This window comes from Protopterus annectens, chromosome 7.part0, assembly GCF_019279795.1.
Source record: "Protopterus annectens isolate FY-2018-M chromosome 7.part0, PAN1.0, whole genome shotgun sequence".
Lineage (NCBI taxonomy): Eukaryota > Metazoa > Chordata > Ceratodontiformes > Protopteridae > Protopterus > Protopterus annectens.
Genome location: NC_056739.1, coordinates 244,833,179 through 244,856,329, shown reverse-complemented (window position 1 = coordinate 244,856,329; position 23,151 = coordinate 244,833,179). Strand labels below are relative to the sequence as shown.

At 34.4% G+C, this 23,151-nt stretch overlaps 1 protein-coding gene across 1 annotated transcript in view; it reads left to right on the top strand.

The window, feature by feature from the left end:
- Positions 1 to 23,151, top strand: part of LOC122805931 (vomeronasal type-2 receptor 26-like) — a 55,956-nt gene that overhangs the window by 17,630 nt on the left and 15,175 nt on the right. Inside the window, exons 3-4 of the mRNA XM_044076174.1 lie at positions 4,056 to 4,179; positions 6,593 to 7,442. Coding sequence (XP_043932109.1) covers positions 4,056 to 4,179; positions 6,593 to 7,442 — 974 coding nt within the window. The remainder of the gene's footprint in view (positions 1 to 4,055; positions 4,180 to 6,592; positions 7,443 to 23,151) is intronic.

Sequence of the window (23,151 nt, the reverse complement as noted above, 5' to 3'; positions counted from 1 at the left end):
AAAAAAAAATAAGAGGGGAGCAGTCAGGGGCCATGTTTGTCAATACCAAGTCAGGGATGTTTATACCTCGGTGGGTTTGTGGATGATCTAATCAAGGATATTTTTGTTTACCCAAACCAAGAAACACTAATCATACTCAACACTGGAAGTGCAGGTGCTCCGATCAATGGATGGATAGTTAAAGTCACCAAGGATTAAGGAGTTCTTGCATATAGAGATCTCGTCTGTGAATTATGGAAAATAATCATGGTAACTTGGAGCCATGGATTGTCATCATCAGCAGGCTATGAGATGGGCATTGGATTTCCTTCATTTGGATTGATGTTCAATAAGCTATTTCGAGGTTCCCTGCATAACTGGTTTGAAAGGATATTATGCTCGATGACCAGAGAGGCTATGCTGTATTTGCTGATGGGTCTGAAGATGTTTTAAGTACAAAATCCAGGAACAGAAAAGGTGTTCCTTAAGGATTTGAATTATGACTTGTTAGCAATGCATATATGAACGCATTCCACAGGCAGAAGTGGCTCAAGGCAAGGCGGTTTACTGTTAATGTTCCTAGTGTTGAGTACAGCAAATTTTATATAATTCAGTTTAGGAATTGTGTGCTTTCCAAGCTGAGATGTTCATTAAATGAGCTTTGCCTAAAAAGGGCACAATAGCTGTAGTGTAAATGTGCAGAAGCCCATGAATGAGAGATGCAGACCAGTTTTTGCAAAGTAAGTTGGATTGTCAATGTCCTCATTCCTGGGTAAGGCATGCTGTATTCCCTTTAAATGACACCAGTAACTTAGCCAATTTTTAAATTCAATTATATTTTCATTAAATCTAAGCATCATTCTAGGTGATGGTATGTTTCCACTCAGAACTACTGTCTTACACCTCACTGATGCTAGCAAGGTAAGCTCCAGCAAGGGATTTACCAATAACTGGGACATTCCCAGTAGCTGAATTATACCTAGGGATTTATGTAGATCACTATTCTTAAGAGTTCTAGGATTACTGATAGACATTCCCAGTAGCTGAATTATACCTAGGGATTTATGTAGATCACTATTCTTAATAGTTTTAGGATTACTGATAGAGATTTTTTGACAGCATTGGTTTTAGACTGTTTTATATTGTTAGTGTAATGATGTTTCATTTGCATGAGTGGGGGTGCATCAGTCTTATACACATTGCAAGCAGAGGACTGTTAGGGGGATGCCTTCAGACTGGCTAAGTATTTGTACCTGGCACAGGTAGCATCTACAGGATTAAGTAAAAGCTCATTACCAGTGAGAATGAGACAAGTTTTACACTGCCATGAGACACCAGGTGCTACATGGCTGGCAGTGGAAGGGGGTGAATCTGCTGCCACTCCATGATGCTCAGTGTTGATGTATGAAAAGTACCCTGTTAAGATGTATAAGGACTATGGAGGGATTTATACAATTTGAGCAGTTTTGGGGGGAATAGGGAGGTCTGCAAATCAACCCTTCATTTCCAAACCAAGCCAAACCACCTGCCTCTTGACTTACCTATGCAATTATTCCCTTCCCCGTCTTCTTTTAATATGTTTTATACAATATCCACACTGCTGCAGCCAAAAGCTGCAAATTGCATGATTGATTCACTTGCTCATGTTGGAAATGCCTGTTATCTTAATGAAAAAGGTAACCAGCTTCACCACCAGGGATGCCCCATATTACTCCAAGTATAGATGCAATGTCAGTGTGTGCTCCTTGATCTGTATGTTACTCCAAACCTAAACATCTTGTAAAGATGAAAAACAGGAAACCATAATAAACAGAATATTACAATAGCTTTAGCCATCAGTCAACCCTGATTGAATCAGATGTGAACATTCACAACATAACAATCATAAAATCTCAGATATAAATGATGAAGGATGTTGCTAACATCCCAGGAAGCCCCAGACTCAAACATAGAATCATGGCATTCTTTTCATCATTACAATTCACCAACAACCTGGGTTAAAACACATCACAACATTTCTTTCATGAATAGCCAGGCAATTGCAATTGATCACAGTGGATGGGGGAAGGGTGATGAAGCCACTCTGTAGCACGCATGGTCTTCAACTCTCTAAAACAGATACAACCATGCACAGACAGTGGTTTTATCACTAGCAAAATCTTTATTTATACCTTACCTCTCCATGACATAGACAAAGCATTCTAGTCACTGTTTAGCTCTCCCTTTGTATTCAGCAAGCTGTTTAATTAATTTTAATTCATTTGCAAACAAGATTAGGTAGAAAATGGTGTATATTTTACTAAATGGCTTGACAGATTCCATGAGTGTGATGGAGGGACATGCACCTGCTATCATACAATGTAAGGACTGTACACTTTCCTCAATTAGAGGATGATATGAAACTAGATTTCAATAACTGCAGTGATGCAGACTGAAAGTAAGAATTATGTATGATGGCTTATATGGTCATTTTTTGGACAGAATTATGAACAAGCCATTTTATTTAATCAACAGATTATTTGTAGTTCTTTTGGGAAATTAGAAATACATTGGCTGAAATTATAAAAATCATGCCACATTTAACTGAAGAATCTGAACTGTTCTCATAAAAGTGGTACTACTTATAAATATAACCAGTGTGCTATGATACAAAAATGACGGGAATTTAATTTTTTTTTACCAGTATGAATTTATGATTTTTTTAAAATAATACAATTTCATAATTAATAATCATTAGCCTGTATCTTCTGCACTTAGAAATTTCCAGGCATACAAAGTTAAGCATTTATTATGGAAAATCATATTTTATAGGAAAAGTCACTGCCTCGTTCATTGCAAATAGACTTGTCTTCATGTCATTGATAAACTAAAACAGCTGTAGAAATGTAGTTGTTTTGAATTAACTACTTCAGCACTTTGTCTTTATTTGAGTATTGAATTCATTTTGAATGCTTAATATCAAAGAAAGATTTTTGAGGTTTAGTATCTTTCAACATTCAGAGTAAGGTGAACATTTTTATTCCTAAAATCTGATGATAGTTTCCATTTTTACATCTTCATTTTATGACACACCAAAAGACGGTTCTGCAAAAACAGGGATGGGTGGTAAAGCCCAAATTGTCCTTGTCATTCTGCTTGATAATACAATGATAATAAAAACACATAGTGACTGCTGCCTTAGTTTGTCACAATAAAATTTGGTTGTCCTGTTAATGGGAACAACTAAAAAGGCCAGCTGTACTCTGATGTATTTATGTTAGCCACTTAAGCCAATCTATTTCTTGTTTACCGTCTTTCATTCTTCTAACAGAATGCTTACCTGGATATGGATTAAGTTTACCATTAACATCTATTGGATCTGTTATGTGTGCTGTGCATATTTAATATACAATACTATCATGATGCTGAAATTCAGACATATACTGCTTTATTTAACTAACAGCAAAACATTATTCCCAGTCAGAAATGACAACAATCCAAACACTGATGATAAAAAATGGTGAATAATTTGGTATTAATCTTTAATGCAAAAATACACAGAAATAAGCACTTTTATCTTTACTGTTTGAATGAAAATGGACTTCATCAAACTTCTAAAACATTTTATGTTTCTTTCCTTTAATTACAATGTTTTAGTCACTTGACTACCTGCATGGCAAAACAAGGCAATGCTTAGATTTGTGTAAAACCACTTTTTAAACAGTGCTTACTTCTCTGGACTTTGACATTAAAGATAAAATTAAACTAAAAAATAAGGCAAAATTAAATTCTTTCATTGTTTCCAAAGTTTTTTGGGGAGTCAGTGTTTTTTGGGTATACTGTATTCGGATAGATAGATAGATAGATAGATAGATAGATAGATAGATAGATAGATAGAGATATAGCTATACCACTTTCTATCAATAATCTGTCTATCTATATTTCTACAATAAGCATTTCAAGACATCTCTGAAGAACATTACAGTCTACAAAACAAAGCTGTCTTCCAAAAGAGCATTCTGTTTCTTAAATAATGTGGACAGCATCAGCTCATGCTTTTCATGTACTGCTGTTTGTGATTTTTCATTATTTTATAGACTCCCCGATCTGATTGTAGCAACAGCTGCCAACCAGGCAACCGCAAAGCTCCAATTCAAGGAATGGCTATCTGCTGTTATGATTGTGTGCCTTGTTCTGATGGGGAAATTACCAACCAAACTGGTAAGTATTCTTCAGTTTTATTAAGTGAAATAATTCCTGTGCAGCATATAACTGTAATGCTTATATGGTATTTGACTAAAAAACAGAACACAGAATTCTACTTGCCAGCAATGGAAATTGAATGTCAACAATGCTAAAGTCTACAAGTTCAATTGCCAAACAGATTTGCTAATGGTTTCTTTTATAAAGTGAAGTAAAAAATACTTTATTCAGAAGTAAATTAATTATTTTACAATTTTTGTCATAACAGTATGTGTAAAGTTTTATGCTTTACTCATACATAAACATTGGTCTAGTGACCAACTAAAGTTTCAGACAAATTGTAGTTCAATAATGTTGTGTCTATATTCCTAAAATCAGCTACCTTAATGCACTGTATAGATTAGGTTAAGAAATAAAAGAGTGTGTATTATTAGCGTACATGGAAAACACACACAGCACCTGTGAGAGGAAATGCTCATCTGTCTGGCTTACCTTTGGCGCTGTAACTGGCCTGATTTGTTTATTTGAGGATAACTGTTTTTATATTTCCAGGCATTTTACATGTTTTCTTTTTCCTGCTTACTGTACTTGTGTTATTGCTTGGATATGGATGGTCATGTTGTGTAGGATTTTGTATTTCACATGTGCAACTCATACCTTGTCAGAGGGTGTACTTCACTGCTTCTTTAAAACAATTAAGGTACCTCAAAGTCATCCCTCTGCATTTAAATGCATACAAACTGATATCCTTTGCCTTTTTATTTTGCTTGGTTTTACATTTCCTTGTGTCTGTCATTGGTACGACTACTGAAATGGTTACCCAAGGTTCATGCATCTATCCTGTATATCCCTCCGAAATGTTCATTGTGATTCTATCACTTGGCATGGAGTGTTGCCATCCTGCCAGAAGGTACATTTGTATTGTGGTCTTGGCACATACCTCCATTCTAAACTCAAGTATCAACACATATTACCTGCATACTGAGTGAAAGTTTGTCATGGTGATTCACCTCTACCAAGGTATTTTCCATGCTCAGTGTTTGAATTAATCTGTGGTTACAGTTATTGCTTGTAGTCCATCCACTGCATAGAAGGCATGCACAATGGGAATTCTTTGGACTCTAGTTGTGCTTGTGCCCCCAACTCCCACTGATACATACATATACTAACTGTGTTATCATATAATATCACACACTGGCATTTTCACCAACAACAATTGTGCAATCTTTAATACATGTTGACCATTTGTTTAGTCAACCATGTTGTTTTCACTAAACAGATGTTTAGCAAAGTTATATTCACTCAAATTCAATTCTCGTATATAGATCTATCTCTCTCTCTCTTTATATATATATATATATATATATATATATATATATATATATATATATATATATATGTGTGTGTGTGTGTGTGTGTGTGTGTGTGTGTGTGTGTGTGTGCATGTGTGTGTGTGCGTGTGAGAGCATACATATATTCTCCTTTTCACAGGCATCTGTCAAATACATGCTGCTACATGGTCGTATCCTTAAACAGTGCCATTTGCCGTTTTCTCTATATAGTTATATTGATTTTTATTTTTTGTGTTTTGGTGTGCATCTGCCTTTTGTACTTCAGTCTTGGTTAATATCATATCATATGCAAGGATATATTGTTTTGCAGTAAGTAACCAGTGAGATAGGAGGATGTAATGTGTCAAAGTGTCTTGTAAAGATCATCACTGAGACCATATTAATGCTATGGAGTGCATTATAAATATGCATACCTTGAATACCATGTAAACTCCTGGAGATAGTTAATAGGTAGATACAATGGGTAATTTATACTTTTCAGGCTATAGAATACGTTTTAATATCCATTGTAAAAATGTATTTTGGTGTCTTTGGTCATCCTGCATTGATTGCTGGATATTTCATTATTGCTATTTAGGCTTTAAAATGTGCATTACTATTCTAATTTTAATAATAATAATAATAATAATAATAATAATCATGATGATGATGATGAAAAAAATGAAGCCAAATAAAATATAATGAGACAGACGAGAGGAAAGGAAAAATGCAAAATGTAAAAATTGCAGTAGATGAGAAACATAAGCCAACTTAAACTGGACTTGTGTAGAATGGCAACCATAAAACTAGTTGAATACTGTATAATTATAGATTTGAAAGAACTGTCAGAATATAATTTTGTTATGAGGAAGATGAGGACACTAATAACGAATTATAGGGAAACATAAGATGGGAATAGCAGAGTGCAGCCAAGGTTAATGGCCTGAGAATAATTTAAGAAGACTGTATAATATAAGCAAACTGTTCATATATTTTTTCTATTATTTCATTATGTAATGATATAGAAAATATCTGCAGCAGAATGTTACATTCTTTTCTTCTAAATGCATCCATTTTCATTTTTGGCTGTATTTTTTCAGATGCCACTGACTGCATAAAGTGTCCAGAAGACTCTTGGTCAAATGAAAAAAGGTTACTCTGTATCCTAAAGCAGGTAGAATACCTGTCCTTTGAGGAATCCCTAGGGGCAATCTTGAGTGCTGTATCCATTTTATTTTCCTTCATTCCTTCAGTCATATTGTGGATATTTATTAAATATCGAGACACTCCAGTAGTGAAAGCAAACAACCGTAATCTTAGCTACTTCCTGCTTGTTGGTCTAATTCTGTGTTTCCTTTCTTCCTTAATATTTGTTGGAAAACCAAACAACACAAGCTGCTTATTACGACAACCTGCATTTGGTATAACATTTTCTGTTTGCATCTCTTCTATTCTAGCAAAAACAATTATTGTGTTTATTGCATTCAGTGTAAGAAGGCCAGGAGGGTACCAGCAAAAGTGGCTTGGAACCAAGACACCAGGTTTTATTGGGCTTTGTTCTACCGCTCTACAGGTCATGATATGTACTGTTTGGCTTGCACTTTTTTCACCTTTCCAAGAAAAAAACATGAATCTATACAAGGATAAAATAATAATTGAATGCAATGAAGGGTCAGTCATGATGTTTTATTGTATGCTGGCATATCTTGGGATTTTGGCAAGCATATGCTTCATTGTTGCTTTCTTGGTACGTAAATTACCAGACAGATATAATGAGGCAAAATTTATCACATTCAGCATGTTAATATTTGTTAGTGTTTGGCTGACTTTTATACCAGCATACCTAAGTACAAAAGGAAAATATCTGGTTGCTGTGGAGATATTTGCCATCTTGTCCTCAGGATTTGGACTTTTGAGTTGTATTTTCTTGCCAAAGTGTTATATTATCATGTTAAGACCAGAGTTAAATAATAAAGAATTTGTAACTCAGAAATCATGCTAAAATTAATTTTTACAAGAAGACATTTCTATTTCAAAAATATATTAGATAAAGGACGGTAGAGTTTGTGAGACAGAATAAGAAACACAAATATATACTTTATTCATGCTATTGCTGACTTGCTTTAGTTTCTAGAGTTTATTAGCCACACAGTGCCATAATGCACATAACTGCATACATATAGAAGTTCAGTAATGCTCTATGTATGCTTATTTATTTAGCTTTTAAATTATTTATTATTTTATTTGCTTTTGGTTACTGAGAAAGTCTGACTTGGCTATCCTAATCTCCTTTTCAGTTGTGGAATAGGTAGAAAAGCTTGTTACATACATAAATCAACAACATCCCAAATTATTTTGAGTATGTTACAACAGATGTAGAATATACAGTACATAGATTTTAGAATTCTGTAATGTACACATTGTGTAAAATGTGCAATATGTATAAAATGCAAAGTGTAATGCAACATATCTGGATTTTATTTTCAATAATGAATGGCTGAGGTCTCTATGTGACTGTAAGCAGACACGGCATGATTATAATAGCATACACTTGCACACATGCATTTCACATGTGAGATTTCCTGACAGAACTGAGAAAACAATAAAATTCATACATATGAAATGTGCATTTAATGTCTTTCACCCAAGTGTGTGACTTATTCTAAAATGGTAACTCTTGCAGACAGCACATTCTCTGCCTGTAATTGTCATTAACCAAAGGAAATTTGATGCCTGAAATCTTAGTATGCCTAATTTAAATTTTCTAGTGTACAGTGTGGTGGTAGCATTGTCGCCTCATAGAAAGACGTTGTCCTGTTCGATTCTTAGCTAAAGCGTCTTCTGTGTGGAGAAATGCGTTAATGGGTGTACCTTTGTTGAAGGTTGTGCGTCAGAGCTGGCAACTCGGTACGTAAAAATCTACTGCCAATAATTAGCAGACCAGAGTTCCACTGTGGCGACCCCTAACTGGGAAAAGCCGAAAGATACAACAACAACAGTATGATTTTTCATTCTATAATTATAAACACAGCTTTTACTTAATTTGAAAACGATTTAGTAATCATACAGTAATAATTGTACTTTGGCATGATGTTGGAACAAAACTGATAAAAATATCATAAAATGTTATGGAGCTAGTCTGTTTGAGGAGCCATTGTTCAGCAATTCACCCTGCTGTAGTTACAGTTTGTAGAAACTGGCTTCTGGATACCAAGTTCACTGTCATCATGTGCATACATTTTCTCATCTCTGTGGTGATAGTTCAGTGAGAATATATATTTGCAGTGTATATATGTGTGTGCGTGTGTGTGTGGGGGTGCATTAAAAGCAACCACTGTATTATTTTTGCCTTGACTTTCCCAATTTTTTTTAAGAACCATCTTTTTCTACTGGCATGTGTAGTGCGGTAAGCAGAATAATATATTTACAGTGGTTGTATAGCTATAGGTGTGACGTCTTTACTCCTATGTATGGATTACATTATTTTATGCAACATTTAGTTTTGGATTGTAAACCCAGATACATTAAATTCCTGCAAGTAAATTAATCTCAGCCTCCCAAACCCTGATAATTCCACCAGTAACATTGTGATACGTGTCATAAAAATGTTTATATACAGCATTTAACTTCACAACTTACGTATTACATTTGTATAAGAATTTCTTCAAATATTTTCCTAAAAATCAATAAATAATTGCACCATTTAAACATTGTCATTATAAATCTTATGTAACTCATGGAGTACTAATTCACTTAATCTTTCATAATCAGTAGGTTCATTGTTTATGACATGCAATTAAACCATGTTTTTGTATGTTGTTTATCGTCACTAAGTAGTGGAGTATTTTTCTTTCCAGTTTCTTTCAGTCTCATTCACTTTTTCATTACACATGTAGTGCTTCCTTACATGAGATGAAGAGCCTGAGTAAGCATATTTTTCAAACAAAAACATTTAATATCAATGGTATGTTTCAGTTTTTCTAAATCAAAATTACAGCAAAATAAGGATAAGACTCTAGCAAAGGCTTAAAGCTCAATTTTATGCAGCTTTCATAAAAGTACAGGTGTGATCCATGGATTTTTCTTTGACTAAACTTGGGCTAAATGTGTGTGTGTGTGTGTGTGTGTGTGTGTGTGTGTGTGTGTGTGTGTGTGTATGTGTGAGTGTGAGTGTATGTGTGTGTGTAGTCTATATGTGTCTGAAATAGGGTTGACAGCTTTGGAAGAGGTAAAGTCCACCCCCCCCCCTCACAAACATGTGTTTTGATCTACCCTTTGCCCTGTCACTCCACTCTTTGACCCAGGTTACTCCAACCATGACCTCTTACTCCACTCCTCACAATGCCCATTTTATGACATACTTGTCTACATGTTTTCACACCTAGATACTCTACGTTAGAAAAAAGTGACTTATAACTGTTATGGTAAACTATTAAAAATGAAAACACTGATACATTCTGAGTGGCTGATAAACTGATTTTGACAGACTGATTTTGGAAATATGAGACTATACAAAATATTTTTGGAAATATGAGACTATACAAAATATTTTTAGTAGTGATATGAAGATTACTTCCATTTCCAGTTAAAAGTTGCTTGTAAAAAGATGTAAGGAGATAAGTAGTATGTATGATGGGCAAAGTGACACATAAAACATATTAATAAGAAAAACAGCAATCTTACATATAACAAGTCAATAGATGTATTCTGCATGCTGTAGGACTAAATAAACCTCTTGGTTAAGGGAGAGAGGATGTGCTTTAAAAGGTCCAGAAAGCATATTCAGAAAACAAACAAGACCCAAAAGATAGGTGAAGCCTTGGGTATAACAGATAGCACCCAGATTATATGGAAGGGTATACTTCTTTTCCTGAATCCTTTTAAAGATGTTACACATTTATAGGCACCTCTACCAGAAAGGCAGTATTTTCTCCTTACTGTATAACCATTCAGTAAAAACAAAATGAAAACTCCAGCCAAGCTGGAACTTCCAATGAATGACCTCTCAAACCTCTTGAATCAGAGGCATGTGGGATATATGCAAATGACCCTTATGAACTCCAGCTGTTTCAGCTAATTGGTGATTCTGAATACCAATTATTTGTTTTGACATCAGAGGCATGTGGGATATATGCAAATGAAAGGGTTACTGATTGTTTTTTCAGTGTGACCTTCTCACTCATTGTTTTAGTTTGCTATTTGGGATATTTTGCAGTCACCCTAATGATAATGGACATCAGCTGGGTATAACAGCCCTGTGTTTCTTATGCTTAGTCAAATGCTCTGCTTGTGCTGTGCTGATGAGGTCATAGCAAGGCCAAATATACATATCTACATCTAGTGTGGTTTGGCTTTATTGGCCTGAAATTGTACATTAAAATTATGAAACAAGTCATAGATGTTCAGAATCGCCAATTAGCTGAAACACCTGGTGTTCATAAGGGTCATTTGTATATATCTCACATGCCTCTGATTCAAGAGGTTTGAGAGGTCATTTATTGAAAGCTCCAGCTTGGCTGTAGTTTTCATTTTGTTTTTAATGATTGGTTTTTCAGTGTGACCTTCTCACTCATTGTTTTAGTTTGTTATTTGGGATATTTTGCAGCCACCCTATTGATAATGGACATCAGCTGGGTATAACAGCCCTGTGTTTCTTATGCTTGGTCAAACACTCTCCTTGTGCTGTGCTGATGAGGTCATAACAAGGTTGAAATATGCATATCTACAGCTAGTGGGGTTTGGCTTTATTGGCCTGAAATTGTCCATTAAAATGATGAAACAAGTCATGAGCATTCAGAATCGCCAATTAGCTGAAACACCTGGTGTTCATAAGGGTCATTTGCATTTATCCCACATGCCTCTGATTCAAGAGGTTTGAGAGGTCACTCATTGGAAGTTCCAGCTTGGCTGGAGTTTTCATTTTGTTTTTGCTGATTGTTTTTTCAGTGTGACCTTCTCACTCATTGTTTTAGTTTACTCAATAACCATAGAATTCTCTACCATAAAGGCATTTTGTTCTATAGGCTTTAAGTCTAATATCGTACAGTGAATAGATCTCTTTTCATATTTTAATAATTATTTAGCATCAGGTTGACAATATCCTAGGCAGTGTAGGTAGAGTTTAAGACAGACAAAAGTTGGCCCTTTCAGTAGAGTGATTAAAAGCAGCTCTAAGTTTCTCAAAGCACAGAAAGCATGAACCCCAAACATTTAATTATTTATCTGCACTGGTGTTAACTTTGTTTATACTAGAGTCACATTCACTCTGGGAATGAATGTTCCCATCATCTATCAGAACTATTAGCAATGCTTCCTTCTTCAAAAAGTCTCTATGCTATCAACTCTCCACCTTGTGGCACTGCTCCTGCACCTCCTCTCAGCCATCTATAACTTGAAATCTTTTATAAAACTATTTACTTTTTACTTAACCTAATCCACCCACATGCTTACTATAAAACATGTAACATTTAAATCCACCCAGTTAACTATAGCTCCCCAGCTTCTCATTCAACGTATACTAATACTCCCTCTTAGTCCTCCATCAAACTCCCTGCTGCACATTAATATACTACCCCATAAATGCCCTGTATTAACTTATATTTCATTAATATGCTGAACTAACTATAGGAATTGTATTACATCAATACACATAACAAATAACACTGTTTTTTTCACCCAAACCCTAACATAATCCAACAACCAGTGGTCATCAAATGAAAAATGATACTATCTAAAACTGCAAATGTTTTCTTTTCCTTGTGCATGACTTGACATATATTGTATTCCTGATTGCTTGTCATACCTCTCAGCTGTACAGATTTTCACAGAATGACAAGATATTTGCTCATATTTTTGGTCTGTTACTCATAAAATTGTATTTTTCTGGCAAATCCCTGACAAATCATTGAGAGTTGAAGTCAGAAAAGAATAACAGACATTTTAGTTTTAGACTTTAAACCATTCAGAAAACCCATGCTAAAGCAAAACTTGTTATTGTATCAACTTTCTAACTTTGTAAGAGTTGTTATTCTATCAACTTTCTAACTTTGTAAGAGCAATATTTAAAAAGTGCCCCTATTTTCGGTCTTTGTCCCACCATCATTTATGGCTTTGTCCAGATTTCTTGCTCTAAGATGTTGAGAGGTACTTATATTGTAATTTTATGTAATTTACAATTTTTTTAATTATGTTCATTGTTTATATTGTATGTACTTATGTTGGAGCTTTGGTCCCCAAGCTTCCACTGAAAATGGCTTCACTCCGGCCCAGTGGACTTTCCTGGTAAACAAACGCATATTAATAAATAAGCCCTACAGAGTTAAAAAATCAAACTTTATGATGAAGTTTTTTTTTGCTTCATGTAAAGTGGCAGCAGTTGTAGCCTTAACAAAGAATGGAAGGAAAATGGAGATCCATAAATTCATCCACAGTATAGCTTCTAAGGCCTTAGAGATAAAGGGAGTAAATAAGGGGAATTGCAATGGTTAGGCTTCAAATGGTTTATTCAACTGATGGCCTAGTATGTACTGATGAAGCACTGAATCAAACTAAAATGTAAAAATCAGTATAGGCGCAAATGCTTTTGTCAGAATCATAGCAGTGATGATAGGAAAGCTCTTGACATGTAGAATTGATGCAGATAAAGTGAGTTTTCCAAAAGGTCGGACTGAGTTCTTACAAAATAGTTGCTGCTGGACATTAAAGAGTGAGTGAGAAAGAAGGGCTTGGAATATGAATATACGGACCAAAAAAGGCAACTCGCTCTCTAGATTGGAACTGAATGTTTAAAATAGGATTGCATGTGGGGAAGATCATATCAGGTCCATAAACTATGTGTGATGATAGCCCACCTCTTAAGAGCATGGGAAAATATGAGCTGCATTAATTGTGTACATAAACAATGATACTAGTAGCTATTTGTGGATACATAACGGAAAGCTTGAGATTCTGTATTATAAGAGAATGGGTCAAAAGTGAAACTGCAACACACTGAAAATCATTCTTAAAAATCACAAGGGAAAAGAGGGACAGAGCTGGACACAAATGAAAGCTGATTCAATGAAACAAGCTGGTAGGGGAAGGAAAGGAGGCAGATAGCAGACCATTACCAAGAGATTTAGAGTAATGAAGCCACGGTGGTGCAGCGGTAGCATTGTTGCCTCACAGCAAGAGGTTCTCCCATTCGATTCTCGACTGGAGAGCCTTCTGTGTGGAGTCTGCATGTCCTCCCCGTGGTCAAGTGGCGTTCAAAAGACATGCGTAGAATGAGCGTGCCTTCGCTGAAGGTTGGCATCAAGCTGGCACCTCGGCACCTGTAAAAAATCTACTGCCAATCATTAGCGGACTGGAGTTCCACTGTGGTGACCCCTAACCGGGAAAAGCCGAAAGAAGAACAAACATACAGTAAACATGATAGGTGAAGAGTTTCCATTCATGGTGCAACAGCCTATCATATGGCCTCAAAGAATAACATACAGTTAACTGTGGAAGGAAAGGGCACCTTGTTGACAAACATACTTTGATGTTATTGCATAGGAGACATTGGTCAGATGTCAGACTTCAGTAAGGAAGATACTATAAATGTGCTTGCTATTGTGTGAGATTATACATATCAGGGTCTGGTTAGATGAATGACAACCATTTGTATACGGGGACCACTACCTAAATAAAGACTTAATAGGATCCATCTGTCCACTCAGGGAAAGTAAAGATCCAAAACAAACACACTGATTAGCTTCAATATGTACAGGAGGAACAATAATAGATGTAAGCAGGAAATGATGTCAGAAAAAAAGAAGAGTTCAAGTAATTTGGAAATGGATGCGACCACAATTGGAACATGCATATTATTGCCTAATCAGTACACCACATTACTGTATATTTTGTTAAGTTTCTATAGTTAGTATGTTTATGAGTGCACCCCTAGGAATACATATGTATGTATTTCATGAGTTTGACAACCCCCCAAAAGGATTATTCGGGGGAAAAATGGAATTTGGTTTGTAAAAATTGTCACAGTCTCTGTTCTGGTTCACAATGTTTTGATAAAGGAAATGGAATGGTATAGACTGTTGTATAAGAAAAAAAAACTTAAATTATATAAATACAAAATTGAATTAATGGAAAATTTTTGGAGGTATAGCAAGGCCTTAGAAATCCTACTGACCATTGTTTGAGCAAACACATAGCACCAAACATGGCTACAATATCTAAGAGGCCATGTTTTGTGCTACAGGCATGCTTTGCAAAACCTCACAGGGGAAGTGTAGGGATGAAATGGGTCCTTTATTTCTGTAATACAGAATTATTTTATAGTGATGGGCAAACAACTGTTGCATTTAGGAATATATAATAATGAGAGTCATGGCACAATAAAATTAACTTTAAAGGCAATAAGTAAGAAATTAAACCTCAAAGTTATGTTACCAAGAGGCTATGGACTTAACTCAATGCTTTCCAGTAGGGAAATGTGTGAAATTTTAGGCATTGCCTCAATTTTAAAAGTAAAATACATAGACACTGAAACATGCACTAAAACATGGCAGCAGTCATATAAACACACACACAGTCTTTAATTCATAAAATGAATGATGTAATCCAAAAAGCTTCTGGATAACTGAGGGTGAAGCAGTGAGATATAAACGTGCTATAGGTATCCCAAAGTCCAAAAAATCTCCAAAATAATCAGTTAAATATAGATTTTATTTCATTCAGACAAGCGCTTTCGCTAATAGTAGCTTCATCAGGTCTATTTAGTACAAATGAATTAAGAAGCTGTTTTTATATAGTCTTGGTAATTCAATCAAACATAATTTCATCATTAACTTAAAAGGGAAATGTCACTAGTTTTAAAAACAAATTCATATGTGGATGAAGAATCATATTTCCTTCTAACAAACTTGTGTGATAATCTTACATCATTAAAACATGTTAAAAATGTGTACTTATATATATGCATATGTATGAAAAAATGTTAAAAATATGTAACAAATATAATGTGTCTTAAAAAATAAAATAATGAATACCTAGACTTCTATATACATATATGAGTATATTGTTGTGTCATCACAAATATATCTAGCGTATTGTGAATATACTAAATAATGTGTATAAAAAATCATATGTGTGTATATAGATATAATAGAATGTAGTACAGAAAATGGGTGTATATCTCTAAAAAGTGTGTATATAATATAATGTAAATGGCAAATTTTCATGCTTGTGTGCAAAAATGCTAAAGATATATGCCTAATTATGTTAATAAACTTAAAAAAACACGTGTATAATTAAATGAGAAACAATAAACATATACATCACTAAAAAACATGGATACTAGTAGAAAAAACTATTATATAAGTACTTATAAAACTTGTAAAAACTTCTATCAATATTAAATATATGTACTTCTGCATAATGTCAAAAAACTGTAAATATAATAGATATGGAGCACTTGTATAATATTAATACTCTTGAAGTACGTATTCTAAATAAGCACAAGTAAATCACACTTAAAAATACTAAATAATAATGCAATCAAAATACATCTACACCATATTTTGGTCCTGATAACCCATATAGAAATACAGGTACTGAGTACAGTTCCCCAGTTGTAAAATTTATGACCTCATTTACCTCTGATAGTTATAGGATTAGGGACATTATAAGCAAGTATTGGAGTATCTTCGATATAAATGAAGAGATAAAGAACATTGTAGGTGCTATTCTGAAATTTCAGTATAGAAATCGGAAAAACTTGAAAAGGATGTTATGTGATACCAAGGGAGGCCAGCCAGTCTCCAATACAGGACATACTGAGCCATGTGGCAAATGCAATTTCTGCTCATACATAGATATAAGTTCCACCTTTTTCCACCCAGACACAGGGAAAGTCTTTAAGACTACCACTGCAGCAAATTGCATGACTTCTAATATAGTCTATTTAGCAGTATGCCAAGTATGCAAGTAAACTAATCGTAGATTTAGAGACCGCATTAGAGAACATGTTTATCACATTAAGAAATGTTATCAGAATAACGCCTTAGCTAAACATGTGGCAGATAATGACTCTACACATATTTTTCATTTTAGAGTCTTAGAAGCCATACCAATCAATAGTAGAGGAGGAGATATTCAGAATCATACGGAGGATAGAGAGAATGACTGGATTATACGATTAAGAGCAGACAGTGGGAAAGGTTTAAATGAGAGGGTATCCATAAAACCCAAATTGAGGAAAAGAAGGAAAATTAAGTAAGACTACATTTTTCAGATCTATAGATGTATTTTGATTGCATTATTATTTAGTAACATATATTTAATATTGATAGAAGTTTTTCTACTAGTATCCATGTTTTTAGTGATGTTTCTGTACTACATTCTATTATATCTAATTACACACATATGATTTTTTATACACATTATTTAGTATATTCGAAGTCTAGGTATTCATTATTTTATTTTTTAAGACACATTATATTTGTTACATATTTTTTCATACATATGCATATATATAAGTACACATTTTTAACATGTTTTAATGATGTAAGATTATCACACAAGTTTGTTAGAAGGAAATATGATTCTTCATCCACATATGAATTTGTTTTTAAAACTAGTGACATTTCCCTTTTAAGTTAATGATGAAATTATGTTTGATTGAATTACCAAGACTTTGTACTAAATAGACCTGATGGCTTTTGGATTACATCATTCGTTATTCTACTTTTAACTGAGGGAGTTTACCGTAGTGGTGGCTTTACTTTTTTTTTTTTTTATTTGACTTTAATTCATAAAATGGTGAGTACTTTCAGGATACAAATATGGTCTGAAGAAGTGATTATTTGCATCATGAAAATGGTCACCGTTTTATGAATTAAAGTCTGCATTTTCACTGCTGCTGTGTTTTAGTGTCTGTTACATGTTTTATTTCTATTTGGACTTGTTTTTGTGAACAGATGCTGTTTATCCTAAGTATATGGACATTTTGTAATTGTAATTGCCTCAAATTTGTTGAAATCAGGCTTTCTGGTAATCTATTGCAAATTCATTTGAACTGTCAAGATTGTTACACTGTCAAATTCGTTGTTCTTTTATTTCAGTGCCTGCCTAACTATTTTGTTGAATGCCAAGAAAAAAACCTGCACATAGAGAAGAAAGATTGTCCAAAACCCAAAGTAATCCCTTTGTTCTGGAGCTTAAGATTTGAATAATTCAAATCAAGAATAGTAATGAATGCAGACAGATAAAGTAAAGATGCATCTGTGCATGCATGTATCTGCATGTGTGCATGCGTCTGCATGTGCATGTGTGCATGTGCGCATGTATCTGCATGTGCATGGTGTGCATGCATATAAATACACACAAACTACATGCACACTACACCAACAGGCTAAAGAGAAGGTCATTGATAAACTTAAGTGCAAACATAACCTTAACATGTTGTTTAATTAGTGACTGAAAGCTGATACAAGATGCAGCAGTTATTCAGTGATACTGCTCATTATGAGTTTGAAGACAACAGGACAAGCACCTCCTTGTCAGTCTGTAAAGGAGGAATGCATAATTATGCCAAATCATGAAGAAATTCAAAAGCAACAAGGATTTAGGCAACTTTTCTGCTGTGTTCAGTGAAGCAGAACAACTGTCAGCATGGAAGGCATATTTGCATGTGAACATGGTCTTAAAAGAAGAAACATTCAAAAGCCTGAGTGGCATACAGCCAAAAAGACTAAAATAAAAAATGCTACAAAAACATGCTACTGGCACTAATCCCTCCCTCATAAAATGAGTGAGACAGCACCTGACATGCTAGTTGAACTGGAGTTAGCTGGCTCTTAATCCGTGCTCTATGCATCTATACCATAGAGACAAGCAGGTGTGTGAGTTTTACAGGTGCTTGATTTTTACAGTTATGAATGTAATATCAAGCCACATATGTAAAATGAGTTACTTATATACCAGTGACACATAATAGAATGCACCATAATAATTACTAAGCTGTTCCCTTGCATTTCCTGTAGTGATGTCTTATTTTGGTTCATGAAGTAATCAGGACACTGCTGTTAAATGCATTCCCTATAAACTTGTGGGCTTATGAAGATATGGGAGATTTTTATGCAATGCAATTAATCTACCTGTCTGTTTTTTTTTCAAAACCAGGTCATCTCTTAATAAAAGAGAGACATATTATTTAAATCACTTAATTAAGTTTGCTTACGTGGTACAGAAGCTTGCCAGTAAGCCAGTTAATCTTTAAAATAAAACAGTGGGAAAACAATACCTTGGGGAGATCAAGGGAAAATATTTTTAAGGTGTAGGGGAAGAAAGTGACCAAACTGCTCCTACCACTTTCTCATTCTTTGGGTCATAGAATGAGTCATCAACAATAAGTAACACAAACTTATAATAATAACACAGGCTGGGAACACCTGCCTTTTTATAGGTGTATGAAGAAATGCAAGACATCAATACTTAAAAGAGGTTCAGGATACATAAGGGGTATAACCATGAGGCATCATTTTGACTTAACCCATTTTTATCTTACTATGTATGTGTAGACTGGCCTTACCTATCCAGTGGTTGATAATTATATTACCACTAATGAGAATAACTGGGATCATACCATAGGTAATTTAGGGGGACCAATCCATGGGATAAAGCATTTAGGAAGTGCTTCTGCCCATCAGTAGTACAGAGGTATGAAGTATTTTCATTTTTTCTATTATAGTTTCATTGTTGGTTTACTTTTCAGGGTGTACTAAAAGCCTGATAAGTCACACTTTTTTATAGATGAGTTTGGGTGAAAAAGTGTCATAGAGGTTAGAATTGCTGGCTCACAATATTTGATGTTCCAGTTCAGTTCTCATCTGGAATGCTTTCTCTGTGGGGTCTGAAAATTACTCTTCTACAACTGAAATCATATCTGGTACTTAATGAGCTGAGAGGAGAGTTGTAAGTGTTTGAAAAAAGTAACATTTTATACAAGTGTTTTTACAATGGTATATCATGCTATATTCATTAGGTTTCCTGATATTAGTCCAGCTAGGAATGAAGCCAAAGGCAGTTTATTGACAGTTGGTAGTAAAGATGGACTTACTGATTTGGAATTGCTTTAAGTGGGTTTGAAGAAGAAGAAATCATACCTTGGGCAATTTTTTATTCAAGAGAGAGAGGGAGAGAGATTACACTCATTTACGTGTAAGTTAAAGACATACAAGCATAAAGAATGTAAACAGTAGAAATCCTGATATAGGAAACAAGTTGTAGTGGGTCAGTCTTGAGATGCTCCCTAACTACAGTTTTGGATTGCATTCATCTGGTCAAACAGGGTATCACTCGACCTGCTGAAGTTGTAGAGGAGGAGGAGAAAGTAGAATTAACAAGAATTATACAATGACCCCCCCATTAATATTCCAAAACATGCACACTGATTGGTCAGTGTGCCCGTTGTAAATCAGACTTATACTAATGGAAAAAGGACCGGTCGCCCAGACTTTTTCCATTAGTATAAGTCTTTTTTTTTGTGTGTGTGTTAGACAGCAATGGAGAATGGAAGAGCTCCATTGCTGTAATCTCGCTAAGTTAAATGGGTTTAACATAGCCAGATATCTTAAAAAAATGCAAAGGAGATCTTCCTTTCTCCGTTGCTTTTTTTAAAGCTGTCTTGCTATGTTAAACTGTTTAACATAGCGAGACAGCTTTAAAAAAAGCAATGGAGATTTTCCATTCTCCATTGCTTCCTCTACACACAGCTCTGATGTACTGCATAAGCATACGCATGCGCAGTACATCAGAACTGCCCAAGGATGCCGGACAGCTGCGGATGGGCAGCACGGAGGCATTATACAATGCTATTATTTAAGAAAAGTAAGTATTTGTTTCTTAAATAATGTCATTGTATAATAGCAATAACCCACTTCTGGGTGTGGGTAATGCTGGATTTACCCACAGTTGTCTTTGTTTGGCCACTTGGGCTTCACCCTTGTAACCAAACCAACTGTGGGTAAATCCAACATTACCCACACCCAGGCGTGGGTTATTGCTTAAATAATCTGCTGCTGGTTTTGTTCTACACAGCAAAACCCATGGGTGGAGGATGTCACAGGCAGGCTGACATATTTAAGTGACTTGCAAAACAATAAGGACTGGGCTGCTCACATGATGAATAAAGACCTGGTAATGGCAATAAACAAAAAGCTGCTAGTTACAGTCAAATAAGTGCAAGTAATAAGAATTAAACATTAGGAAGGTATATATATATTTTTATTTTTAAGTTATGCAGTGAAGCATCCACATTACTAGTAGTTAGTGTTGTGTGGGGATTCTATTTTGAACCATTGTGTAAGCGGTGCCACTTTCTACTAATGAGAAAATTTATAACAATACATATTAGGCAGTGGCTGTACTCATCAGCAGCCTGTGAAACATGCATTTTATTGATCTGTCATTTCTCTTTGTCTGTAATGAGATATATTTGCACCTTATATACTGAAGCAATTGATAGGTTTTAAACTTTTACTATGAAAAATACATTGTGGATTACCACTTTAAGAGTACAAAGATAGTTTAGCTATGGGATTTAGAAGTGGTATAGATACTATCTGCCTGATAATGGCATTACAAATGATTGAGTCATAATTGTATATAAATAAACAACACAGGTCTTGGAAGGTTATGCATTTTTAGTGTAAATTGACTTCTAGGGATATTGTAAAAAGTGTTTCACTTTGATGAGTATTGCTGTAAACTCTTAATTCTAAGTTAAATACTCTTATTTCTAACAATAATTAAACAGTATAGATAAAACCATCATCTATAAAATTGCTTTTATCTACATTGCACATTTAAGTTACTTATATTTTAAATATTATTGGGAGGGTAGCCTAATGGTTAAGGTGTTTGCCATACAAACACAAGGTACAGGGTTTGAATCTCACAGGGGATGGCAGTTAGCCTAGTACTAATCTATGAATCTATGAATCATCTATAAAATTGCTTTTATCTACATTGCACATTTAAGTTACTTATATTTTAAATATGTTCTCCTGATCATATTATTTAAGACATTTATTAATTTGTTGATGTTTTGCAAAATGTAAGTTAGAATCTTTACGTTATTTAATTGTAAGATTTGAAGGCAATTGTGTATTGTTTTAAATGTTTTGTCATTTGTTGTATAAAGTTATGCATTTTGCAATCTAAATACATTTTTAGTGAAAAGCTGATGATCGGTTGTTAATACTAAAAACTCCTACAGTATATTTTGTATGATGATTGCTGTAGACCATGAGCTAAAACTAGAAAAAAGGTAAAATGATCATTGTGTAAAGAAATTCAACAAAATGGCTTGGAAATATATTAATATTTGCAACAATTATGATAACAAGATCGAACTGTCATAAATTATGCAAATACAAATGCAGGATCTTGGAAATGAAAAGACATTTGAGAACTATACATATACCATATATCTTGGTCATTAAATTAATTTACAATTTCAATCACTGTGTGCTGTATATGTTTCTTTTATTTCTTTTTTTTTTTTTTTGCACTACATTTCTTGTTACTCACTTCACCTGGACTTCTTTTCTCTAGTAAATGATACAATATTGCTACTCATTTTGCATTCCTTATATTTATCTTCCATTCTGCCATTCTCATTCTGACGTGTTGGTTTGTGGGACATATTTCCTTGACTGCACATCTTAGCTGCCTTCTTTATGCTTTAGTCAAGATCTGCAGCCCACTCAAAAATCAGTTGTTGTCTTATACTGTTGTGTTACTTAATGTGTATGCCATTTGTGACTCAAAGCATAAATAAGAAGGAGGAACATTTTGTTCAAATTCTTCCTTATATCTTTAGTAATATTTTTTGTTTATCTCCTTAAAATGTTTCTCCACCAGTTTAACTGGCTTAACTGAAAGACATGGCTTCTAGAACCCGGCAAGCAAACTCAGCTGGTTTAAATATTAATTCTGTTTTAAATTGTTAACCATAGTTTTAAAATAAAAGTGAAAGAGAGAGATCTATTGTTTGTTACAAAAGGCTTTTGAAAGCCTATAAGCTGCTGATATAGCCCTTAAAGACTACCAGCCATTATTGCCCCTAAAAGATAATTCTGATGACTTATTTTTAAAACATTGGAGAGATTTGCAACAGATTACTTGTTATTGTTTGTTCAGGCTCTGACAGCTGTGAATAACAAATAGATGGATACCAGCATAAGGTCAACAATTTACTTACAAGAGTCACAGGTTTCAAAGATAACATTTTGTGTTTCATGCTGGTTGAAAACTACACAAAAAACATAACTACCATAGAAAATGATTTGCAAAAACAAAGAATGCAGAAGCATATAAGATTACTAAGAAAAAAACATCTATTCATTTTATAATGTTGAAATTTAGTTGTATACTTTGCCACTGATAGTCAGAAGTTGTCCAGATGAGGTCAAACAAAAAATGGAAAAGGTCAGGCACAGAATGTCCCCTATTTCTTTTCTACCATTCAGTCTCTTCTGATCATTATACAATGGGTCTATATTAAATCAGCAAATGCTTAAAATAACAAATGCTGGTTTATCGACCATTTAAAAGTGAAAGCTTAAAATCCCGAGCACACAGAACAGCGATTTTTTTCCCAGGGGGAAAAGTTCACTGT